General features: G+C 48.3%; 1 protein-coding gene across 1 annotated transcript; it reads right to left on the bottom strand.

Annotated features, from left to right (window-relative positions):
* Positions 1-183: 183 nt before the first annotated feature.
* Positions 184-16,206, bottom strand: ZNF783 (zinc finger protein 783). The gene is given in 9 exon segments (XM_033098924.1): positions 184-1,710; positions 1,712-2,100; positions 2,773-2,844; positions 3,880-3,990; positions 5,002-5,112; positions 12,391-12,519; positions 12,668-12,794; positions 12,879-13,277; positions 16,053-16,206. Coding segments are annotated over 9 exon segments (1,815 nt in total). The 5' UTR covers positions 16,077-16,206; the 3' UTR covers positions 184-1,257.
* Between the last annotated feature and the right edge of the window lie 4,750 nt (positions 16,207-20,956).

Below are 20,956 nucleotides of genomic sequence, written 5' to 3'. Positions count from 1 at the left end.
ACTCTAACTGGGAAAAAAGGGCTGGAAATCAACATGGAAGAGAAAGGGGGCCCTGAACCTCGAAGCCTTGTTCTGACAAGGCTTCCTATGTGTCCCGTTGCCTCTGAAATCTGTTATGACCCTGACAACACTAAGATGAGGTAGGAAGCACTGGGGTCATTACCCCCTTTGACAAATGAGGAAAGTGAGGCTGGAGGTGGTTAAAAAACTTACCCAGATTTTTTGGCCTAACTCTGCCAGAGCCCCAAGTTCATGGAGACAGCCCCTTCCTTTAACAGGTCAAATCAGGCCCGGCCACCCCAGTGTCCAGGGTGGCTGACCAGCCGCACCCAGACCACGGTCTTCCTCTCAGGAGCTTCCTGAGGCCGCCCCCCTGCAGTGACATATGGGGTCCAGTCCATGGAGCACGCACACCCGTGAACACTGAGGCTTTGGGGGACATGTCATCCGCTCTGGGCTTCAGTTTCCCCGTCTCCAATGATAAAGTCAATCATGGACGTGAATACCCACTGCAGGGGGGACCAGGAATGCTGCGAGTCACTCCGGGCCAAGGCGTACACCTGGGAAGACGCCTCGTTTCCAGGGCAGCAGCCAAGGCACCCCCGTCAACACCCAGGTAGGGCTGGACAGCCCCTCTGCTGTCCCCCCACACAAGCACGTGGCAGAATAATTCCTGACCCTCAGGAGCTGTTGGCCCCTTTGCAACCACACACAACACTTACAAACACACTAGAAAAGTTCCATAAAGAGGAAAAAATAAAAGTTTTAAAATAGCAAAGTAGAAAACTCAAATTTCCAGTGCCTGTTCTTCAGGCTGTCGGTCCACTCTGCTGCTTCTCATGTTGCAGCAGGCACCAGACCTCTGGGTACAAAACAAAAACCCCAGGACCCCAATGTTTCCTTGAGCCCTACTGGAAGACCCACAGTCTCTGGTCTGCTTGTCAGTCCATGGCACCCGCCAAAGTGCCCCACCAAAAACTTGGCATCCCCTAATCCTTAAGGGGCCCTTTGTAAGTAAGGAATGTAGCAAAGGTAGTAAAGAGGAACAAACTTAGGAAAAGAACTTGAGGCATCTGTCACCCTCATCATACGCTGTCCCCAAAAAGGCTGCTGCTTCCCATTTGAATGGAAAAAAGAAAGAAAACCCACAAATCTTTCCAAAGCCATCCCAGAACGAGGAATGGCGTCAGGCACAAGGAGAAAGGCCGCAGATGGAGAGAAGGTCCTGCCCACGTGGCCCTGCAGGCTCCTGCCAGGTCAGCCCTCCTCCGTGTGTCTGGGCCGGGGTCTGGATGGGCTCCCCGGGCGGGCAGAGGAAGCAGCAAAGTGCGGGCCCGCCTGGCCCCGGGTGTGAGTCTGCATGTGGATCGCCAGGTGATGGTTCCGGTTGAAGGCCCGGCCGCACTGGGGGCACTGGTAGGGCCGCTCGCCAGTGTGGATGCGTTGGTGCCGGAAGAGGTCGGAGGGCCGGCGGAAGGCCTTGCCGCAGTAGGGACAGGCCGGCCAGCCCTGACTGTTGCCCGTGTGCATGCGCTGGTGCAGCAGCAGGCTCTTGCGCTCCTGGAAGAAGCGCAGGCACTCGCTGCAGTGGTACACCTTGGTGGCCGCCGGCCTCCGCCCCACAAAGGGACGGCCTGCCAGGGAGCGGTGGCCCTCGGGCTCCTCGGGGAGCCAGCGGATGACAGGGCCGGGTACCACCACCTCCCCAGGGCTCCAGCGTGGAGTGGGGCCTCCCCCCACCCGAGGCCGAGCTGCCCCGGTCCTCCCTGCGCTCGTCCTCCACGTGGGTGCGCTGGTGAATGGTCAGGTTGATCTTCAGGCGGAAGCTCTGCCCGCAGTCGGGGCAGGGGAAGGTCCGCTGTCTCCGGCGCGGGAGGATGCGGGGCGGCTCTCCCCCCGCTCCAGCCTGCCGCGGGTCCCCCGCCCGCACCCTCGGCACTCCCTGGGCATGAAGCCGGCGGGGACCCCCAGTCCTGCCCTTGGGCGCCTTGGGGATTCTGCTCTCCGTCTGGCTGGGGGACACCCCCAGGAAAAGCTGATCCGGCATCATCTCCTCCTCAGACTGTGCTTCTGTCTTGATGACCACATCTCCACCAGCACCTGCCGAAAGGAATCGCCACGGATTTTACACGGGCCACGTCTGGCCACCCCAGGCCCCGCGCCTCAGTCCTGCCTCCCAGGCGCGGCTGCATAGGCGCCCACCCCACTCCTGCCTTCTCGCCATCCCTTCTCCTTCTCCCCCAGGGCCCGGCCCACAGCTCAGAGCTGAGCCCTGCTCCCCGGCGCCACCAAACAGTCCCCGCCTCCATCCATCTGTTTGTTGTCAAACGAAGGGGAGGCAACAGAGGCCGGGCCCCTGGACACTGACGACGCCGGCCATTCTGGGCCCCGGGATTCTGACACCTTGAGCTCTGATCTGTGACTGGCACTGAGCCCTGTGGGCCCGCTGCCTCCACACTAGGTAAGAGGCCTCAGGCCTGGAGGCTGTAGGTGCCTTAGTCACACTCAGAGCTATTCATCTCTTTTGAGCCACACCGAGCATCTGTCACTGCCTGGCACCGTGCTCTCAGGCGACACACAGGCGTCACTGGGCCTCAGGGTGGGTCACACCTGACTTTGGGGCAGGACTGAGGCAAAGGAGCTGCCACGACAGAGCAGTGAAAAGGCGACGCTGAGGTGGGTTGCCTCAGCAGCAGGTCCCGGGATCCCGAACGCCACCAAGCCCTGCTTGGATCACTGTGCATGCTTCCAGATTCTCCCACTGCCGTTCACCTCTGGTCTTCTCTGCAGTCTGTCCGCCACCACTCTCTTCTCTGACCTCCCCCACCACTCTGGTGGCCTCAGCTGCGAGAACACAAGTCTGATCAAAGGGTGACCAGGAACCTTGCCCTCTGCATATTAAAATGAAAAGCTTCAGCACTCTCCGAGCAACTTCCAAGGTCGAGGACCAGAGTACTTTCTGCTCTTGCTGAAGCTTGAACTTAAGCTGGGAGCCGGGCGGCTGTTGCAGAGGACAGCCCGCCCCTGGTGGCCTCCAAGGCCAGCACCCAATGGCAAGACCTTGGGTTCTCTGCTCCCTGCAGCTTACCCGTAACCCTCACCAAGAAATCACGACAGAACTTTATTTCTGTGTTAGAAATGACCCACTGTTATTAATTTAGTCCTATAGATACAGAGGCATGAAAAGTCTGTAAGAATCGTCTAAACTTTGGGGTAAAACATTATTGCATTTAATGGTCTGCATGGCATTCCTGAACTGAAGGATCAGTGAAAGTCCCGGGACCCATTCTCGGCGAAGGCCAAGGACCCCAGATCCCTTCACTTGAAGCCCATCTGCAGCTTGGTCCCCACCATGCCACAACCCCACAACAGACCCAACTCTCACCTCTGCCTCCCACCAAAGAAGGTACCAGATGAAACCAGGGGAGAGCTGCAGCCCTTTCTATTGGGACAGAAAACCTGCCCCAAAGCCAGAATGGGCAATAATTGCTTTTATCCTGCTCATGAGAGTGTCAGCCCAGTTTCTAGAAAATGTAGACTCTTAAGTGGGACTAAATTTAAATCACAGGCCACCACATGCCAACACTGTAAGACGCTGGACGCTGTGAGCCCGGGTCACTTCACGGGGTGGCCGGATCGCAAACCTGGTAGCATGCAGCTTTTTCTAAACAGCAACTTTCCAGGTAGGCCAGACCACGGTGAGGGAAGACCAGGGCCACAGGGGGTCTGGGTCCCCAGAACCCCAGGGAAATAACACCTGGGGGAGTCAGGGGGGCATCTTACCAAGTCCCATCAAGCCAACCCTCAGCCTACTCCCAAAGGGACCCCCAGCTTCTCTAAGGCTCTGCTGTGGCCACAGGGCCCCCTCCATTCACTCACCTGGCCCCATGCCGGGCTGGACGTCCCTGGGAGGGGAGGTTGGTGACTCTCCATCCGAAGATTCTTCCTCTTGTTTAACTGAGGACAAAACGCTGGTGCTGGCTGGGGGCCCTGTGGAAGGGAATCGCATGAGGATTTTTCCCAACACCAGGGTCCTGCAGGGTGACACAGCCATCCCCTAGCAGGCCCTGGATACACTTGAGTGCCTGCCTGGAAGAGGGGACCCCAGCTCTGTCCAGGGACTGCAGGTGCCCATTCCACAGCCTCTGCAGCAGAGGTGATAGGAGAGTTGTGAGGGCCACGCCCCCAATTCCCATGTGGGCCAGTGCCAGTGACTGACTGGTCCCTCAGCATCTGAGTGTCACCCTGACAGGCCTCAAAAGGACAGAGGATTTGGGGCGGCCCCTGGGGCACAGTGCCAGGTCTGTAACAGAGCAGGGACAACAAGAGGGTCCTATCTCTCCTTACACACTAGCTGGGAAGGAGGGACACAGAGAAGGGAGGGGTGTCACCTCCAACCGCAGGAAGCCCATATGCAGTGGGCGACATGCACAGAAATGACTGCAAAGAAAGAACCCAGAGACGGAAGTCAGGCCAGCAGGAAGGAGGAGGCATAGGGGAAGAGCGGTCTGGAGACAGAAAACAAGGCTCTGGATCATCTGCCAAACGCTAGGATAATGCCCTCGGAATTCTACCCCATTTCGGTGAAAGGATGGACAGGCGTTTCCTTCAAACAGAAGCAGACGGAGACGTTTGAAGGGATGACTGAAGCCACAGAGCTCCTCGCAGGCTCTCCACACATGTCTTCCTGTTATTGTAACCGTGGTAAGAAGCCCAATCTGACTCTTGTGTGCCCTTCCCCTCACTCCAGTCGGACCAGTGGACCCGGCCCCCAGCACACCTGCAGAACCTACACCTTTGCTCAGCACGTTTTCTCCTACTACAATCTCCTCCTCCTTGAAGGTGCGTCTCAGTGGCCCCTCCCGAGGAAGCCCGCCCCACTGAGCCCAGCCAGTCCCGGCTGTTTCTCCCACCCGCAGCCTCAGCACCACTCCTCAGTGCTGCCGGTCTGATCCTGTGGCTGAGATGCCGTCCACACTGCTGTCTGCAGGCCTCACTCACCCGTGCTCGTTCCAGGCGTAGGGACTCCTTCTCCGGAGGCTTGCTGGTTCTCAGGGGCCTGCCTTTCTTTTGGCTCCTTCCGGTCAGGGCTCACTGGGCTGGTAATGAGCTCTGGACATGGAGGGCGATCGTGGGAACACTAATCAGTGATATTGAGGATAACACAGAGTTCCCCCAGGTGGTCAGAAGCCCAAATGCAGTCACTGGACCTGCGCATCAGGTCAAACACGGGGCATGATAATTAAGTGGACTTCACTGATCATCTAGTGACTCCATTCTAGGTTAAAGCCTCCACGTCTGAGAGAAGGAAGCAGCATAGCAGGGGAACTTATCCGATAGTACCAGACGGGTCACACAGCAGGCCAAGGGTCTGGCTTTTTCTGGATTCCTCACTCAGAACGTTACAACAGTGGCTCCAAATCCCAAGTCCTCCAACAGGCTGGTGTATAAGGGTCCCCTGCAGAGCACCCCCAAGATTCTCATCAGTAGATCTGGGTGGGCTTAGAAATTTATAATTCAAAAAAAGCTTCCTAGGGCAAAAGAGATGAACAAATGTTTCACAGAATAAAAAGTTAAAATGGCCCATAAACAAATAAAAAGATACTCAACCATACTCATGATAAGAGAAGTACCATTAAAACCCACTGTTACCAAAGCCAGACAGACACTCCACGAAAACTATAGATCAATATCCCTTATGAACATGAATGCAAAAATCCTCAACAAAATACTAGCAACCTGAAATCAGGGGCATATTAAAAGGATGAAACACCATGACCAGTGGAGTTTATTCCTGGAATGCAAGGATGGTTCAACATCTAAACCTAGGTCTTGGAATATTAACAGAATGAAGGGGAAAAAAAACCAAGATCATCTCGATGCAGAAAAAACATCTGACAAAAATCAAACACCTTTTCATGATAAAACCAATCAACAAAGCAGTCACAGATGGAAATCACCTAAACGTAATAAAAGCCATATACGAAAAAGCCACAGTGAACATCACATTCAACCGTGAAAAACTGAAACTTTTTCCTCTAAGATTAGGAATAAGGCGAGGATGTCCACTTTTACCACTTCTATGCAACAAAGTGCTGGAAGTTCTAGCCAGAGCAATTAGGTAAGAAAAAGAAATAAAAGGCATCCAAATGGGAAAGAAGTAAAATGATCTGTTCACAGATGACATGATCATGTATGTAGAAAACCCTAAAAATGCCACAAAAAAAACAGTTAGAACTAATAAATGAATTCAGCAAGATAGCAGGATAAAAGTAAACATTAAAAAAAATCAGTTGCATTTCTACACACTAATAATGAACAATTTCAAAAGGAAATTACAAAAACAATCCATTTACAATAATATAAAAAAGAATGAAATACTTAGGACTAATTTAACCAAGGAGATGAAAGATTTTTACAATCAAAACTATAAAACATTACTGAAAGAAATTATATTAGTCCCCCCTTATCCACAGGAGATAAGTCCAAGGCCCCCAGTGGATGCCTGAAACCACAGATAGTACCAAACCGTCTATATTCTATGGTTTTTCCTATACACAAATATCTATGATAAAGTTTACTGTAATAAAAGTTATTACAGTGACTAGCTCTGGGGGCCATTATTAAGTAAAATAAGGGTTAGTTGAACACATGCACTGTGATACCGTGATAGTCGATCTGATAACCGAGACGGCTACTAAGTGACTAATGGGCAAGAGGCCCATACAACACAGATATACTGGACAAAGGGATGATTCGTGTCCTGGGAGGGATGGAGCAGTACCATGCAAGATTTCATCCTGCGACTCAGAATGGTACAGAATTTAAAACTTATGAATTATTTCTGAAATTTTCTATTTAATATTTTCAGACTACGATTGACTGTGGGTTACTGAAACTGTGGAAAACAAAACAATGGATAAGGGGGGACTACTGTAAAGACAGAAATAAATGGAAATACATCCTGTGTTCATGGATTGGAAGACTCAGTATTATTAAGATGTCAATATTACCCAAAGTGACCTACAGATTTAATGCAATCCTTCTCAAAACCCCAATGGCACTGATTTTGCGGAAATAGAAAAATCCATCCTAAAATTCATTTGAAATCTCAAGGGAGCCCAAGTATCCAAAACAATTTTGAAAAAGAAGAACAAAGTTGGAGAACTCCGTGATTTCATAACTTACTACAAAGCTACAGTAATCAAAACAGTGAGGTACTGGTATAAATAGAATAAATAAATATAATAGAGAACCAAGAAATAAACCCTCACATATCTGGTCAAATGATATTTGAGAAGAGTTCCAAGACCACTCAATGGGGAAAGGACAGTCTTTTCAACAAATGGTGTTGGAAAAAGTAGATATCCACATGCAAAAGAAAGAAAATGGACCCTTACCTAACATCATGTATAAAAATTAACTCAAAATGGATCAAAATCTAAATGTAAGACCTAAAATATAAAACTCTTAGAAGAAAACATTGGACAAAAGCTTCACAATATTGCATTTGGCAATGGTTCCTTGGATATGACACTGAAGGCACAGGCAAAAAAAGAAAAAATAAACAATTACGACCTCATGAAAAAATTTTAAATTCGTACATCAAAAGACACTATGAAAAGAGTTAAGAAGCAATCCACAGAACGGGAGAAAATAACTGCAAATCATTTATCTGATAAGGGATTAAAACACAGAATATATAGAGAATTCCTAAAACTCACCAACAAAAAAAAACAAACAACCTGAATAAAAAATGGGCAAAGGATTTGAATAAACATTTCTCCAAAAAAATATACAAAATTTCAATAAGTTACTGACAATAGTTGATAAGGACATGAAAAGATTCTCAACATCACTAGCCACCAAGGAAATACAAATCAAAACTACAATGAGATATTATTTCACACTCATTATTATGGCTACTATGGAAAAAAACAACAACAACAGAAAATAAGTGTTGACAAGAATGTGGAGAAAGCCCGTGCACTGTTGGTGGGAATATAAAATGGTGCAGCCACTGTGGAAAACTGTATGGTGGTCCCTCAAGAAATTAAAAATAGAATTACCATATGACCCAGCAATTCTACTTCTCAGTATATACTCAAAAGAATTGAAGGCATGATGGAAGGAGAACTGACTCTGGGTGGTGAACATACAATGTAATTTATAGATGATGTGATACAGAATTGCACACCTGAAATCTATGTAATTTTACTAACAATTGTCACCCCAATAAATTTAAAAAAAAAAAAAAAAAAGAATTGAAGGCAGAGTTGTCAAAGAGATGTTTGTATATCCACGATCATAGCAGCGTTATTCACAATAGCTAAAACATGGAAATAACCCGTGTCCATCGACAGATGAGTGGATAAACAAAACGTGGTCTATCCAGGCAATGGAATGTTACTCAGCCTTAAGAGGAAGGAATTTCCTATACGGGCTACAACATAGATGAACCCAGAGGACATTATGCTAAATGAAACAAGCAAATACTCTGATTCCACTTATGTGAGGTACTTAGAGTAGTCAAAATCATAGAGACAGAAAGTAGAGTTGTGGTTGCCAGGGACTGGGGAAGGGGGCAGAATGAGGAGTTATTATTTAATGGGGACAGAGTTTCAGTTCTGAAGATGGATGCACATTATGAATGCATTTAATATCTCTGAACTGTACGCTTAAAATGGTTAAGATGGTAAATTTCATGTTATGTATTTGACAATAGGAAAAAAAGAATAAATAAATAAATGAAGTATTGATACACAGTACAACATGGATGAACCTTGAAAACATTATACAAAGTAGAATAAGCTAGAGACAGAAGACCATGTATTATAAGATTCCATTTATGTGAAAATGTCCACAAGAAGCAAATCCATAGTTAGAAAGATTTGTCGTTGCTTAGGGCTGGGGGCTGGGAAGGGGTTGAGGGTGACAGCTAAAGGGTATGGGGCTTGTTTTTGAGGTAAAGAAAACGTTATTAAAACTGTGGGGTTTGGTGGCTATACCTATGAATATGTTAGAAACCACTGAATTATACACTTTAAATGGGTGAATTGTATGGTGAGTGACTTATATCTTAAAAGGCTGTTGTTTTTTTTAAAAAAAAAAAAAACTACACTGAAATTCTTCTTACCTATTAGGTAGACAAAAATCCTACAAATTTAACTACGTTCTCTGGTGGCAAGGCCCTTTTTCACAATGCTGGTGGCAATGCAAATACAACTGCTATGGAGGGGAATTTGGTGATAAACTCTTGAAAAGTCACGTGTTCACTTACCTTTGACCCAGCAGTCCAGCTTCTAGGAATCCATCTCAAAAATGTATTGGCAAAATATGAACTGACTTATGTACCAAGTATTCCCTACAGCGTAATTTCTAGCAGCAAAATATTGGAAAGACCCAAATCAGCGGGAACCGGTTCAATAAACTACGGTATGTCACACCATGGAACAGTCTACATCCGCGAAAGAACTGAGGATCTCTACACCTTGACAAGTGATCTCCAGGAGAAACTGTGTAAGACAGGGATGGGGGAATACAAATGTATATCTATGTTACTGATATTTCAAGAGGAAACACAGGAAGTATAAAGAAGAAACGAACAGAAATGATTATCTATAGGGTGAGGGGACAAGGAAGGAAGGAAGACTTCCCTGAACGCATCCTGTGACATCACTTTGACTTTGCCAACATAACATGGCTTACATATTCTAAAGTTAAATCAAGAAGTAAAAAAGAGCCATCTTTAAAAATCTAAAAATAAATGGAAACAAATGAACTAAACTGTATATTGAGTTGATGTCATAACCACATAGAGAAAATAATTATTTCAAGTGACTTTAAAAGGCATTATTTTGTCTATAACTCCCAAATGAAATACATTCAGAGGACAAAAAGCGCTGCAAAGAAATCTCAAATTTCAATCAAAAGTCTAATTCTTAGTGTGAGTAATGTGGGCTTCATTATTTTGAAATTATAAGGTATAGGAAAATAAAATATTAGCACTGGAATAAGAAAATGCAAATAAGTAATTATGTCAATATCAGGATTTCCATGTAATTATGCTAATAAGTTTATGATGGCCATGTAAAAGCGAAACACAAGTATAAAATCAAAGAATATTAATTTTGAATTAGAAATATCAGTGTGAACTCTTGATTTTTTTCTTTTCAAAAACACCTGTTTTTCTGAGAAGACCTAGAAGTTAATGTCAAAAATTAGCAACTACTGCACTCATCTTGCAGTCTCTAAATATCATTCTTCACTGAAAGGAATCAAAACTCCTTGGAGAAATTTTGGTTCCAGATCCGAGGCAGAAAATACACAAGATGGCTCTAGATTATATTCTCGTGTCTGAAAGCCACCCAAAGCACAGCAAATTGACTTATGGGCCAACGTGAAGGGGCTCCCATGAGCTAAAGATGGGACAGTTAAGCACCAAAATAGTGGCTGCAAAGGACTGGCATATATAAAATATTCAACATTCTATGAAGTCATAATAATAATGTTTTTAAAAGCCCAAGTTTTGGTTATCTTTGAAGGCTTCTAAGGCAGCAACTCTTCATTCTGACGAGGGGAAAGAACTAAGCATCTAACCTGCCTTTTCTGTACAGACTGTATTTCAGGGCAACTAAGAACTGATTAGAGAAATTATTCTTTATGAAAGAATGCCAGCTACCGAGCGCAGAAGTAATGACAGAATTTCACCATTGTGCAACCCCTAATGAAATAATGAAGCCGGGCAATAATCTTCGATGATTATTAAAACCATTAGGTGAAAAGTTGATGGGAAACTTTGTAATAGAAGGATAAGGCTGACGATCGCAAACAAGCAGCCACCAGACTCCTGTTGTGCCTCCTGATGTGACAGAGCAGGAGTACACAGCACCATCTCTGGAGGAGAGTTGCAATGAGATTGAACCTGAATCTAAGTAAGCCTCTGGATCTACCTACCAGTTCATAGGAAATGGAGAAAAGATAAGAACATGTTAAATGACACCAAATCCAAAATGCGGGAAATAATGGCATTTAAAAGGTAAATATTAAAATTTTGACACATAAATGACATTAAAAAGGGGGAGGTGAAGATGGCCCATCAATTGCTGAATGGAGAAAGAAAATGCAGTACGTCCATTCAATGGGAGGCTATTTGACCATGAAAAGGAATGAAGGACTGACATGTGCTACACCCTGGGTGAGCCTGGAAAACATGCTCCGTGGCAGAAGGCAGACACAAAAGGTCTCAAGTGTATGATTCCATTTACATGAAATACCTAGAACAGGCAAATCTATAGAGATAGAAAGCAGATTCGTGGGTGCCAAGGGCTGGGGCGTAAGGGGAGGGGAACAGGAAGTTACTATTAACGGCTACAGGTTTCTTTTAGGTGAGACAAGAAAGTTTTAAAATTGTGGTGCTATTCACAAAACTCTGAGTATAGTAAAAAAACTGAATTGTATACTTTAACTCATGAATTGTATGGCATGTTAATTATATCTCAATAAAGCTGGGTGTTGTTTTTTTTTTGGGGGGGGGAGTCTTTTTACACACTTTTTGTAAACCAAATGCAATAAATAGACTGGTTTGTTACAAATAGGATCCAAACCCCTAAAGAAAAGATTCTGATGCAATCGGAGAAAACAGAACATGTACTAGATATTACATGTGAATCCGTTGGGTGTGATAATGGTTTAGGGGAAAAAAAAGAGATGGATGAAGCAAATGAGGCAAAAAAAGAGATGGATGAGCATATGTGGCAAACTCTTGATCATTGTTGAATCTCGGTGATGACCATTTGGAGGTTTGCTATACTGTTCTCTCTACTGCCATTTATTTTTTAAAGTTTTATTAAAAAAATAAAAGGCTCTGCAGAAGATTCTGATATGCAGTCAACTTTGGAACCACTGTCCTATACACACCAGCTGTGGGGACGAAGTTGGCCCCAGGCTCCTCCTCCAAGAGGCTCCATTTCCACAAAGGGAAGCCAGTACATTACAGGGTTCACAGCTGCAGGTGACAGGTGGGGGGACAGAGGTGGAGGGGGAAGCAGGAGGTGGTGGCAATAATGCTGCTGCTACAAGCACGACTGTTAGTAACAAGTCCCCACTTGCTACAAATGCTCAGCTTTACGCAGGCCATCGCACTTGGTCCTCACAACCTCCGAGTGATGGGGGCACTGCTGGCCCTCGCACAGATGCAGACACTGGGCGGCTGTGAGGCAGAAGCCCTGCCGCTGCCTGACTGGTCGGCCTGGGACAGAACGTGCCCTTCTTTGGGTTATGGGCCTGTGCTCCCATCCTGGCCTCCCTGCACGTCTGGGAAGCCCAGGAGAGGGGGAATATGGTTCAGTTTGCCCCCAGCCGCCCGGTCCCCATCTTACCCCCACTCACCAGCGCCCAGCCTCCTCGGGCATGCTGCCTCCCTCTCTTTCCCCTCCTCCTGGCACCACACACCTTCGGGACAAGGCTCCTCTCCCCTCTCCATGCGGGTGAGGATGTCTGGTTTGGAGATGGCATAATCTGTGGACAGAACGGAGAGAGAGAGCTGGGTCAGGACTGGACACCTGCCACCCAGTTGCCCACAGAGATGCAGACACAAGTGGAACAGAAGCCAGAGCAGAGATACAGACTGACTCTAGAGGCCCAGATCCCTACGCCGTGGCCTTACCCAGAGAGACCAGCATCTCATAGTTGCCTCTCATCACGTGCTTGTAGAGCTCCTTCTGCCACTCGTCCAGCTTGCCCCACTCCAGCTCGGAAAAATACACGGCTACGTCATCAAAGGTCACGGGCACCTGGAACCACAAGTGTCATGCATGCTCACCCACACTTCCAGGCGCGGCCCCTCAGGCTGTCCCACCCCAGGTGGCCAGGCTTACCTTGGGGACCTCCCCCTTGCTGCCTGGGGGCAGCCGCAGGATCCAGAAGTTCCTGTTTCTCAGAAGGTTCTCCATGTTCTCCAGCCGCCTCTGCAGCAGCCCGTACTCCTGAAGCAGGGTCCCCAGCACGGCCCACTTGCCCTCCATGTGGTTCCCGAACTCCACGGCCGTCTTCTCACAGTCAGCCAGCTTCTTCTCGGCTGTCCCCGTCCGCCCCTCCAGGGTCAGCAAGCGGGCGAGACAGGAATCCACTTTCTTCTCCAAGGCCTGGATGGCAGCTACCACCGTCCACAGTGTGATCTCCGTGGAGTAGAGGTATGAGTTCTTCTCAGCAGCCGGCTGGGGCGATGGAGGTGTTGAAGGCTTTCCGTCCCCTGTTTGCTTCTCCCTCTCTGGAGCCTGTCCACAGAGGTGAAAGATGATATCAGAACTACACAATCAAAATGTCCACCTCAAAAAGAAACCTCAGAGTGGCACCTGCCCAAGTCAAGTCCCGTCTGCCAGTCAGGCAGCCGAGTGGGGGATGGGAAGGTGAGGGTGTCCCTTAGAAGTCCAGCCTCTGGAACAGGGGACACTGGCTAGACCAAGGTGTTACAAAGGGGAAACAGGAGGAAAAACACGGCCAAAGAGAGAAAGTGTCTGCTGTCTCCGACAGGGGACTCTGTTCCTGGATCTTCGTCTCCTCTGGAAGTGACGGGACAGGCTTTGAATGAAGCAGAGAACACGAGCTCTGCAGTCAGTCTGGGTGCAGCCAGTGACTTTGGGCAAGGTTTCTTCAACATCGTACAACTTCACCTCTGCATCTAGAAAATGGAACTAGCTCGTAAGAGTACCTATGTGAAATGATTGTGAGAATTAATGCCCCAATTTGGTAAAAAGCACTTAGCACAATGTCTAGCCTGTGGTACGTGCTCAATAAACGGGAGCCCTGTGTTGATGCAGCTGAGAGGAGAATGATGAAAATGTCGATGATGGTGACGGGTCTGGCTCAGGGATGCAGTAGAAACAGTTCGTATGGCCTTTCTGCTTCACCTCTTTCACTCCACTGTCCTTCAGCGCCTTGGAAAAGAGGAGCTGAATTACCTCAGCTTACCCAGGAGCCCGATGGACAAGCCTTCCCTGAGCACGCAGGAGGGCCTCCGTCCCAGGTGATCTTGCTAAAAGCCTTGCTGGAAAGATGAACTGACATCTCACCCCGCCATTTCATTCAGCTTTTCAGGGTCAAACAAGTCCCATCTGTTTGACTTCTGACATGATCTCAAATGTGCCATCACCTAGTCAAGTCCTAAACACCTTTCACCTGAGCCACTGCAATTCCATCCAAGTGACTTGCCCCCCCGCCCCCCTCGGCACCCTTCTCCCTCACAACACACTTTCCACAGGGGGGTCAGTGATCTTTCAAAAATACAGACACGTTCATTTTTAGTCCCCAGCTTAAAACTCTTCAATAGGTCCCCAGTGGATCTAGAATAAAATGTAAACTTCTCACCAGACTGCAGCCTGCCTCCCTGACTTTACATTGTCCTGGGCGCTTGCGACACTCCGGCCACCCTCGCCTCCTTGGACTCTTAGGACACACACACCCAGTTCTCCTCCATCTTTGCATCAGCTTGTCCTGCACTGCTCTGTGCTCCTGGCTTCCTCTCATACAAACCTCCAGCTTAAATATCAATATCACCTAACGGAGACCGTCAGCAACCAACATCTAAAATAGGCCCATCAGTCCTTCCTGCAGAGCACTCATAACCTATGTTGACTGTTATGGTTTCCCCACAAGAACGTACGCTCCACGAGGCTTTATTCAGTGTTTATTCCCAGTGCTTTTGTTGACTGTGTGCTGCCTGTGCTATGGTTTCCCCACAAGAACATTGTTGCCTCACTCACAGCAGATAATCAATACCTACCGAATGAATGAATGAGCAATTAAACAACACCTTCATTCAATAACAAGTACTGAACTCCTGTCATAGTAATGGTACAATGGAAATGCAGAAAAATGAGTAATACATGGTTCTTTCTTCCTTCTCCAGGAGAAAAATTCTGTCTAGAAATAGTCATGATAAACAAGAGTGTAAAACGCACGGGCTCACAAACGTTGAGGGCAAAGCAGTCCTGTTTGGGCAGCTTTTCTTGGAATTTCAGGTGTTGGGAGACAACAGAGGGAAAGGGGCAGGATAGGGGAGGGTCAGAAAGGGTGCTGAGGGAGGGGTCCTGGGCCAGCTGGGGGCTGAAGATGTCACCTGTACAGAAAGGCCTTCCCAAGGGCTCCCCTCGGTGGACAGAGCCATAAACCTGCAGAACTGCCACCCCCCGCTTTCTCCCTTGCACTCTGGGAACCCTAAAGGAATCATACACCAAACTGCCAATTACACAGCAGGGAGCCAAAGTGCCTCCTTAAGAAGCATCCAGAAAAATCAAGGTTCCAAAAAATTCATCGCGATGTACTGTTAACAGTAGAAACCATTTAGAGAACTCTTTCCAAGTGTTTTTCTACTGTGTCCAAAACGGCCAAAGGATTGTTTCCTCTGAATTTTACGTACTGCGCATTGTCAGCCAACATTCTTAAATGTGCTAATTAAAAAAAAACCCCCCACACACCTACAATCCCTCTTGTGAACAGCGTTCAATACCTTTCCTGGAGGTAAAAGTAGACTCCTGGGTACCGTAAAGGAGGTGTAATTAGAAGTCCTGGCCTGGCCTCACCTGCGTGAGTGACCTTGGGCCAGTCCCTTCCCTAAGCGTCAGACGTCGGTTGTCAGAAGAAACGGGGCTGGCGACCCTCCCCTGCCCGCCTGCTCGGGGGCCGCTGGGCCTTCAATGAGACAATGGACGGGGGAACCGGCCACTCTCTTCAAATGCAAGTCTTGTCATCTGAAGTGTGACTAGAAAACCCAACCTGTCCCCTGACGTCGGGGCCGCTCGCCGCGCCCCGCCGCCTGGCCTGGTGTTTGGGCCGCCCGGTCGCTCGGCCTGAAGGCGGGCGCGGACGCCAGAAGCGAGTGGCCGGCGGAGTGAGTGGGCCTGACGCGGCGGGCGCCGGCCGGGGGCGCAGGCGGGGCCGAGGAGGCCGCGCCGCGGGGCCGCTCCACGCCGCGGGGCCCAGACCCTTCGCGGGCTCACGCGGTGGCGGCGGCCGCCCGGCCCGTCTGGGCGTCCGCGCACCAGGGCGCTTACCCGGGCGGGCGCCGCCTCGGCCATGGCTGCCCGCGTCCCTCTCTCGGCTGCTCCACTCGGGCCGGCCTGTCAGGTCTGGCGCGGTGCGCTGGCGGCGGCGGCGGCGGCGGCGGCGGAGCGGAGCCGCCCAGCCTCGGAGCTCCTGCCCGGCGGCCGCGAGCTGCGTCCGAGCCACGTGCCCCACCTGCCCTTTAAACAAGAGCTGCGCTCGCGGCCGGGCCGAAGGGCGCGCACAGCGCCCCCTGCAGCCCGAAGGACCACACGTCTGAGGCCCGCGGCCTTCAGCCACCGCGGCCGCCGGCGCCATCCGGGGGCGCCCGGCCACCCACCCTCGCCTGGGCTGCGGGAGTAGACGCCGCGGGGCAGACGGGCCGCCAGCCCCGCCAGCCAGGCGGCCGTCGGGCGGAGGCGACCCTTGGCCTGGCACTGGCGGGCGCGGCCACCCACAGGCGCAGCTCCATGGGCTCAGTTCGGGCCCCTAACCCTCCCCGGGACGCTGGGGCTGAGGGACCCCAGGGTCCCACACCAGGGAATCAGGCCAGGTTGCTAATGAGGGAACCGCGCAGTTTGAAACTTTGGGAGTTTCCCCCTATACAGGGGGGAAAGAACAGTCATTGCCGGGAAATCTCAAGTGTATGTGGATTTACCGTTTTAACAGCTCTCATGGACCCAGTGACTTAGTTTTGGTATATTATGCCCAGGAAAAACGGGGGTAGAGGTGGGGTGATAAAGGTTTTTAAATTCATTTTTCAGTTTTCCAGAACAAATGGAAGGACCTCAGGAAAAATTTACTTCACTAAAAAAAGAACAACACAAAAAGCCTTGCCTCTCTCCCTCAAACCCTTTGGGAACCCTGGGTCTCCTCCTCTTGTCCTGGGGCCTACCTCCCAGCAGGTACCCGGCACAGGCATCCTTCCAGAGCCCTTGAGGCCCTCTATGCCACATCCAGTATTCACTTGCCCTTCAGCCATCAGCTGGGATGCAAGCTTTGGTTCAGGCGGGGCTTGCAGAATCACTAATTCAGGCCCTGAGACATTTTGAATAAAGCACTGAATCTAGGACCCATTCCCTCATTTATAATCCAAGAGTCTTACTCTGGAACCAGAGTTAATCACTGAATATAAAGAAAAATGTGGTCTATGCAGTTGAAGTTTTATTTTCTACCTTTTCTGCATTTTCCATTCATCTTATAGTCTTTGTCCAACAAGTCCCCAGACTCTTCTGTTTGCATTGGGCATTAGCTCTTAAAGGATTGCAATTCACCAGGACTTTATAATACTAAATATATTAGTCTGCCCGACTCCTGATGAGCTCCTAGTGTAAACCAAAATTAATTTTAGATTGTAATAAAGAATAAAAGGAAAAAGGAGCTGCAGCCCTGAAGACACAGACTCGGGTAACAACCCAAATTGTGTTCCACCAAAACAATAGCGCAAGTTCCCACCCAGGTTCTCAATTAGGTCCGTTTTCTGTAAGTGAGGTATCAAAATTGTGCAGTTCTGATTGGACAGGGCAGGTCTCAGTCTGCTGAAACCAGGGTTTCCCCAGACAGCGGGAAGTGAAGAGTTCAGTCTGAGGTTCCTCCTGGTACACAGAAAATGGAGGAGCCCGTCAGCCAATGGCTGCTAGGCTCTTATCATTAATCAAATTTGGGCTCTCGGTTGACCATGGGGAGTCCATCTCAGCAGATAAATTCCTTCTCAGGGTTTACATCAAATGAATCTTTCTTCTCCGCATCAACACTAGGGGTCCTCTTGATGCCTTCAGCACTCATTTGCAAATGGTTAGGTTGGGTTACTTCTGCAAGGATTTCCACAATGAACAATGCCATTTATTGATTTGATCTCGTTACCTTAAAGTAGCACTTCCTAATTTTGCCCCAAATTCTAGGGGTACACCCACTTGGAGAAAGTATCACTTTTTAAAGTGGACCCACCCACATTTATAAAGCTTAGGAGGGGAAGTATTAGAAGAGGGACACAGGAAGTACAACCAAGTCCCCATTCCTCCACGAAGGCATCCCTAGTTCAGATAACACTGAGTTCCCTATTCTGTGAGTTCCCCTTTATACCTGTTCATTCAATAAACGGGTGGTGAGCACCTATGTGCAAAGCCCCTGTGCTGGAAGCTGTGGAGTCAGGATACAATTAAGACGTGGTCTCTGCCTTCAAAAAGCATCATATCCTATTGACTCTGATACGAGCAAACGAAAGGGCTTCTCACTCTAGAAACTCTAAGTTTTCTTTTCCCTAGTGTTTTGGCTTCGTAGCCCCTGGTTATAATCATTTTTCAAATCAGTCTCTTAATCATAAACAGTAGATTGTTTTTAACTTGAATCATAGAAATCTCCTATCCCCTGCTTTAAATAATTATTCTAAAGCTTGTGATTAATATCTGTTGACTATGATCATTGTATCACAGCGTTTTTTCCAGGCCTAGCTCCCAGGTGAACAATAACTGAATGACCGGTTAAACTAGGAGAAAGGCCAGGGTCCATGAAGCTGAACAGTTTTTCATCATGCAGTCATCCTGTGTCAACGGCTTTGAATCCTGCTTCTTGGGCCAACACTTTCAACTCTATTAACTAAAATCTCCTCATCTAGGAGCTATTAGGATACAAGTGAGGCCCCCGTAAGACTTCCAACACATCCCAACCACAGCGGTCAACATGGTCCTCCAGGCAGATCTCGAGACCCCCTTCCCCTCATCTAAGATCAGACAGGACAAGAGTCCTGTGAATCCCCAATAGGCAGGGACAACGGCCACATCCAACAGGAAGCAGATACAGAAGAGATCTCCTGTCCCTCAACTTCCCATAGAGACTTATGGGGATCACGTCTCTCAAGGGGGACATAAGGCAGGCAGTTAGAGACAGGAATTGGGTCTCTGAGACACCTGGATACGGCAGGTAACATTCCTGCACGTCCAACAGTCTATGGGAAATGACCGCCCAAAAGGCCACCCCTCTCCGCCCGAACTTGCCCTTGTTTACCATAACCATTAGCCATTACCAATCACAGACATCAATCAAGCAGGCCTACGATTAGAGAGGAGCAGTCCATTCTAGAGGATAAGGAAATAAAAACTCCAAGTTCTCCCCAGTCAGCGCCTTTCGAGCCACTTTGTGCTCAGCCCGCTCCTAATTCTTTGGAGTGTACTATCTTTTCTAATAAACTTCTTTCTTACCACTTTACTTCTGTGTCTCATTCAATTATTTGCTCGAGACGCCAAGAATCTGGACACTGCGCCGAGGAGGGCCCACCCCCAGCAATGTAGCGGCTAGGATTCCGTTTTCCTCCCTGAGGCCTCTTCGACCCCCTGTGTGGGAATCTAGCCCGGACACCGCCGGGTTCGCCCCCTGGTGTAGGCACCAAACCTGGGTACCACCCCGAATAGGGCCTGCTCTCCGGTAGCAGCTCTACCTTGGTGGTTGTGTCCATCTCTCCTTGTCTGTTACTCTTTCCACTGCAGCTGTGCCCAGTCACGTCCTCATTGGCTCTTGGTCTCACTAAAAGAACCTTGAAACATAAACCACATCCCAAACAAAAAAGCATGATGTAACTCTTATTAGGTTAACATTCTCAAATCACAGCTAGAATCAGGTTACCCGTTTGCTCAAAACTCTCAGCTCCTCATTACTAATTCAATAAAACCCAAATTCCTTAGCCTGACCCCAATCTGTTTCCAACTGCGTTCCCCACCACTCTTGTCACACCCCACTCTCTAGCCAAATTAAATGAACTGGCATTTATCTGTGCGTGCCCCATAGTGTAGCCTATTTTGGTCATGCTGCTCCCTTTAGAATGTCCTCTTCCCATCCTTAAAGGTCCAGTTCAAAAATTACCTCCCATAAAACCTCTCCCAATGCCCCACAACAACTAAATGTAATTGTTCTCCGAGTTCTTACAGACCTTCAGCCTCAATTAGCACATATAGTTTTCTACCTTTCATTAGATTCCCTAACAGACTGTAAGCCCAATGGCAAGAGCTCTTTGTAGACTTTTCACAGAGGCCACTCATATTTGTGAGCGAACAAACTCTAAGGCAGAATGGAATATTGTGCTAGCCTAGGAAAGGGCTGTGCAAATACACAGTATGGGAAGAAAATGGATTTTGATAGAACATAAATTCAACTCGGGCAAACAGCTTTGTTGTGTACACTGATGTCTCCCAAGGGTTGAAAACAGTGCCTGGATAATAGGTGCGCAATATGTATTTGTTCAACAAAGGAAACGGAAGAGGGAAGCTTTCACAGAAGGGGGTTATGAACCCAACAGTGAAAAATAAACAGCATTTGGTTCACAGAGAAGGGCATTCCTGGGAAGGGAAAGCATGGGGTGAACCTGGAGGCAGAAAAGGATGGCTTATGGACCAAATAACAGGAAGCTGAGAGTGGCAGCAGCTTAGGTAATTTACAGACTGAAGAAACTCAGAATAGATTAGGGTTGTGGAACTCAAGTTCTACACTAAAAAGCACGCTCTTTGTCAGTAACCAGTCATGTGCATCGCAGGCTTTGAGGAAAGCCCGTGTCCAGTGTGTGTTCTGGAACAATAACTCTAGTAGCAGCAGGATGTGATTAGTGGTAGGTGCCAAGTTAGGTAATTGAGTAGTTCAGGTGGGTGACAATTAGGGCCTGATCTGCAGGAACAGGAAAAAGACAGATTAGTAACTAATGTTTGACATTTAATTTGCCCCCAGTATGTTGATTTAAATCTTTCTAATTTGATCAGCCTTGTTCATCAGTTCCAGTTCCTGTTTTCTTCTCAGCATCCAGCAGAGCAGGTGTTCAATGAAGGACAGCTGAAACAGGCAAGAGGCTGTTTTTTGTATCACTCAAGACAGTGCCTGTGTGTGCAGACATGACCTGGAGATCTTGTTCAAATGCAGATTCAGATTCAGTGGG

Source organism: Rhinolophus ferrumequinum, chromosome 26, assembly GCF_004115265.2.
Source record: "Rhinolophus ferrumequinum isolate MPI-CBG mRhiFer1 chromosome 26, mRhiFer1_v1.p, whole genome shotgun sequence".
NCBI classification, from domain to species: domain Eukaryota; kingdom Metazoa; phylum Chordata; class Mammalia; order Chiroptera; family Rhinolophidae; genus Rhinolophus; species Rhinolophus ferrumequinum.
The sequence above is the reverse complement of the archived record's forward strand: the minus strand, read 5'-3'. Positions and strand labels throughout refer to the sequence as shown.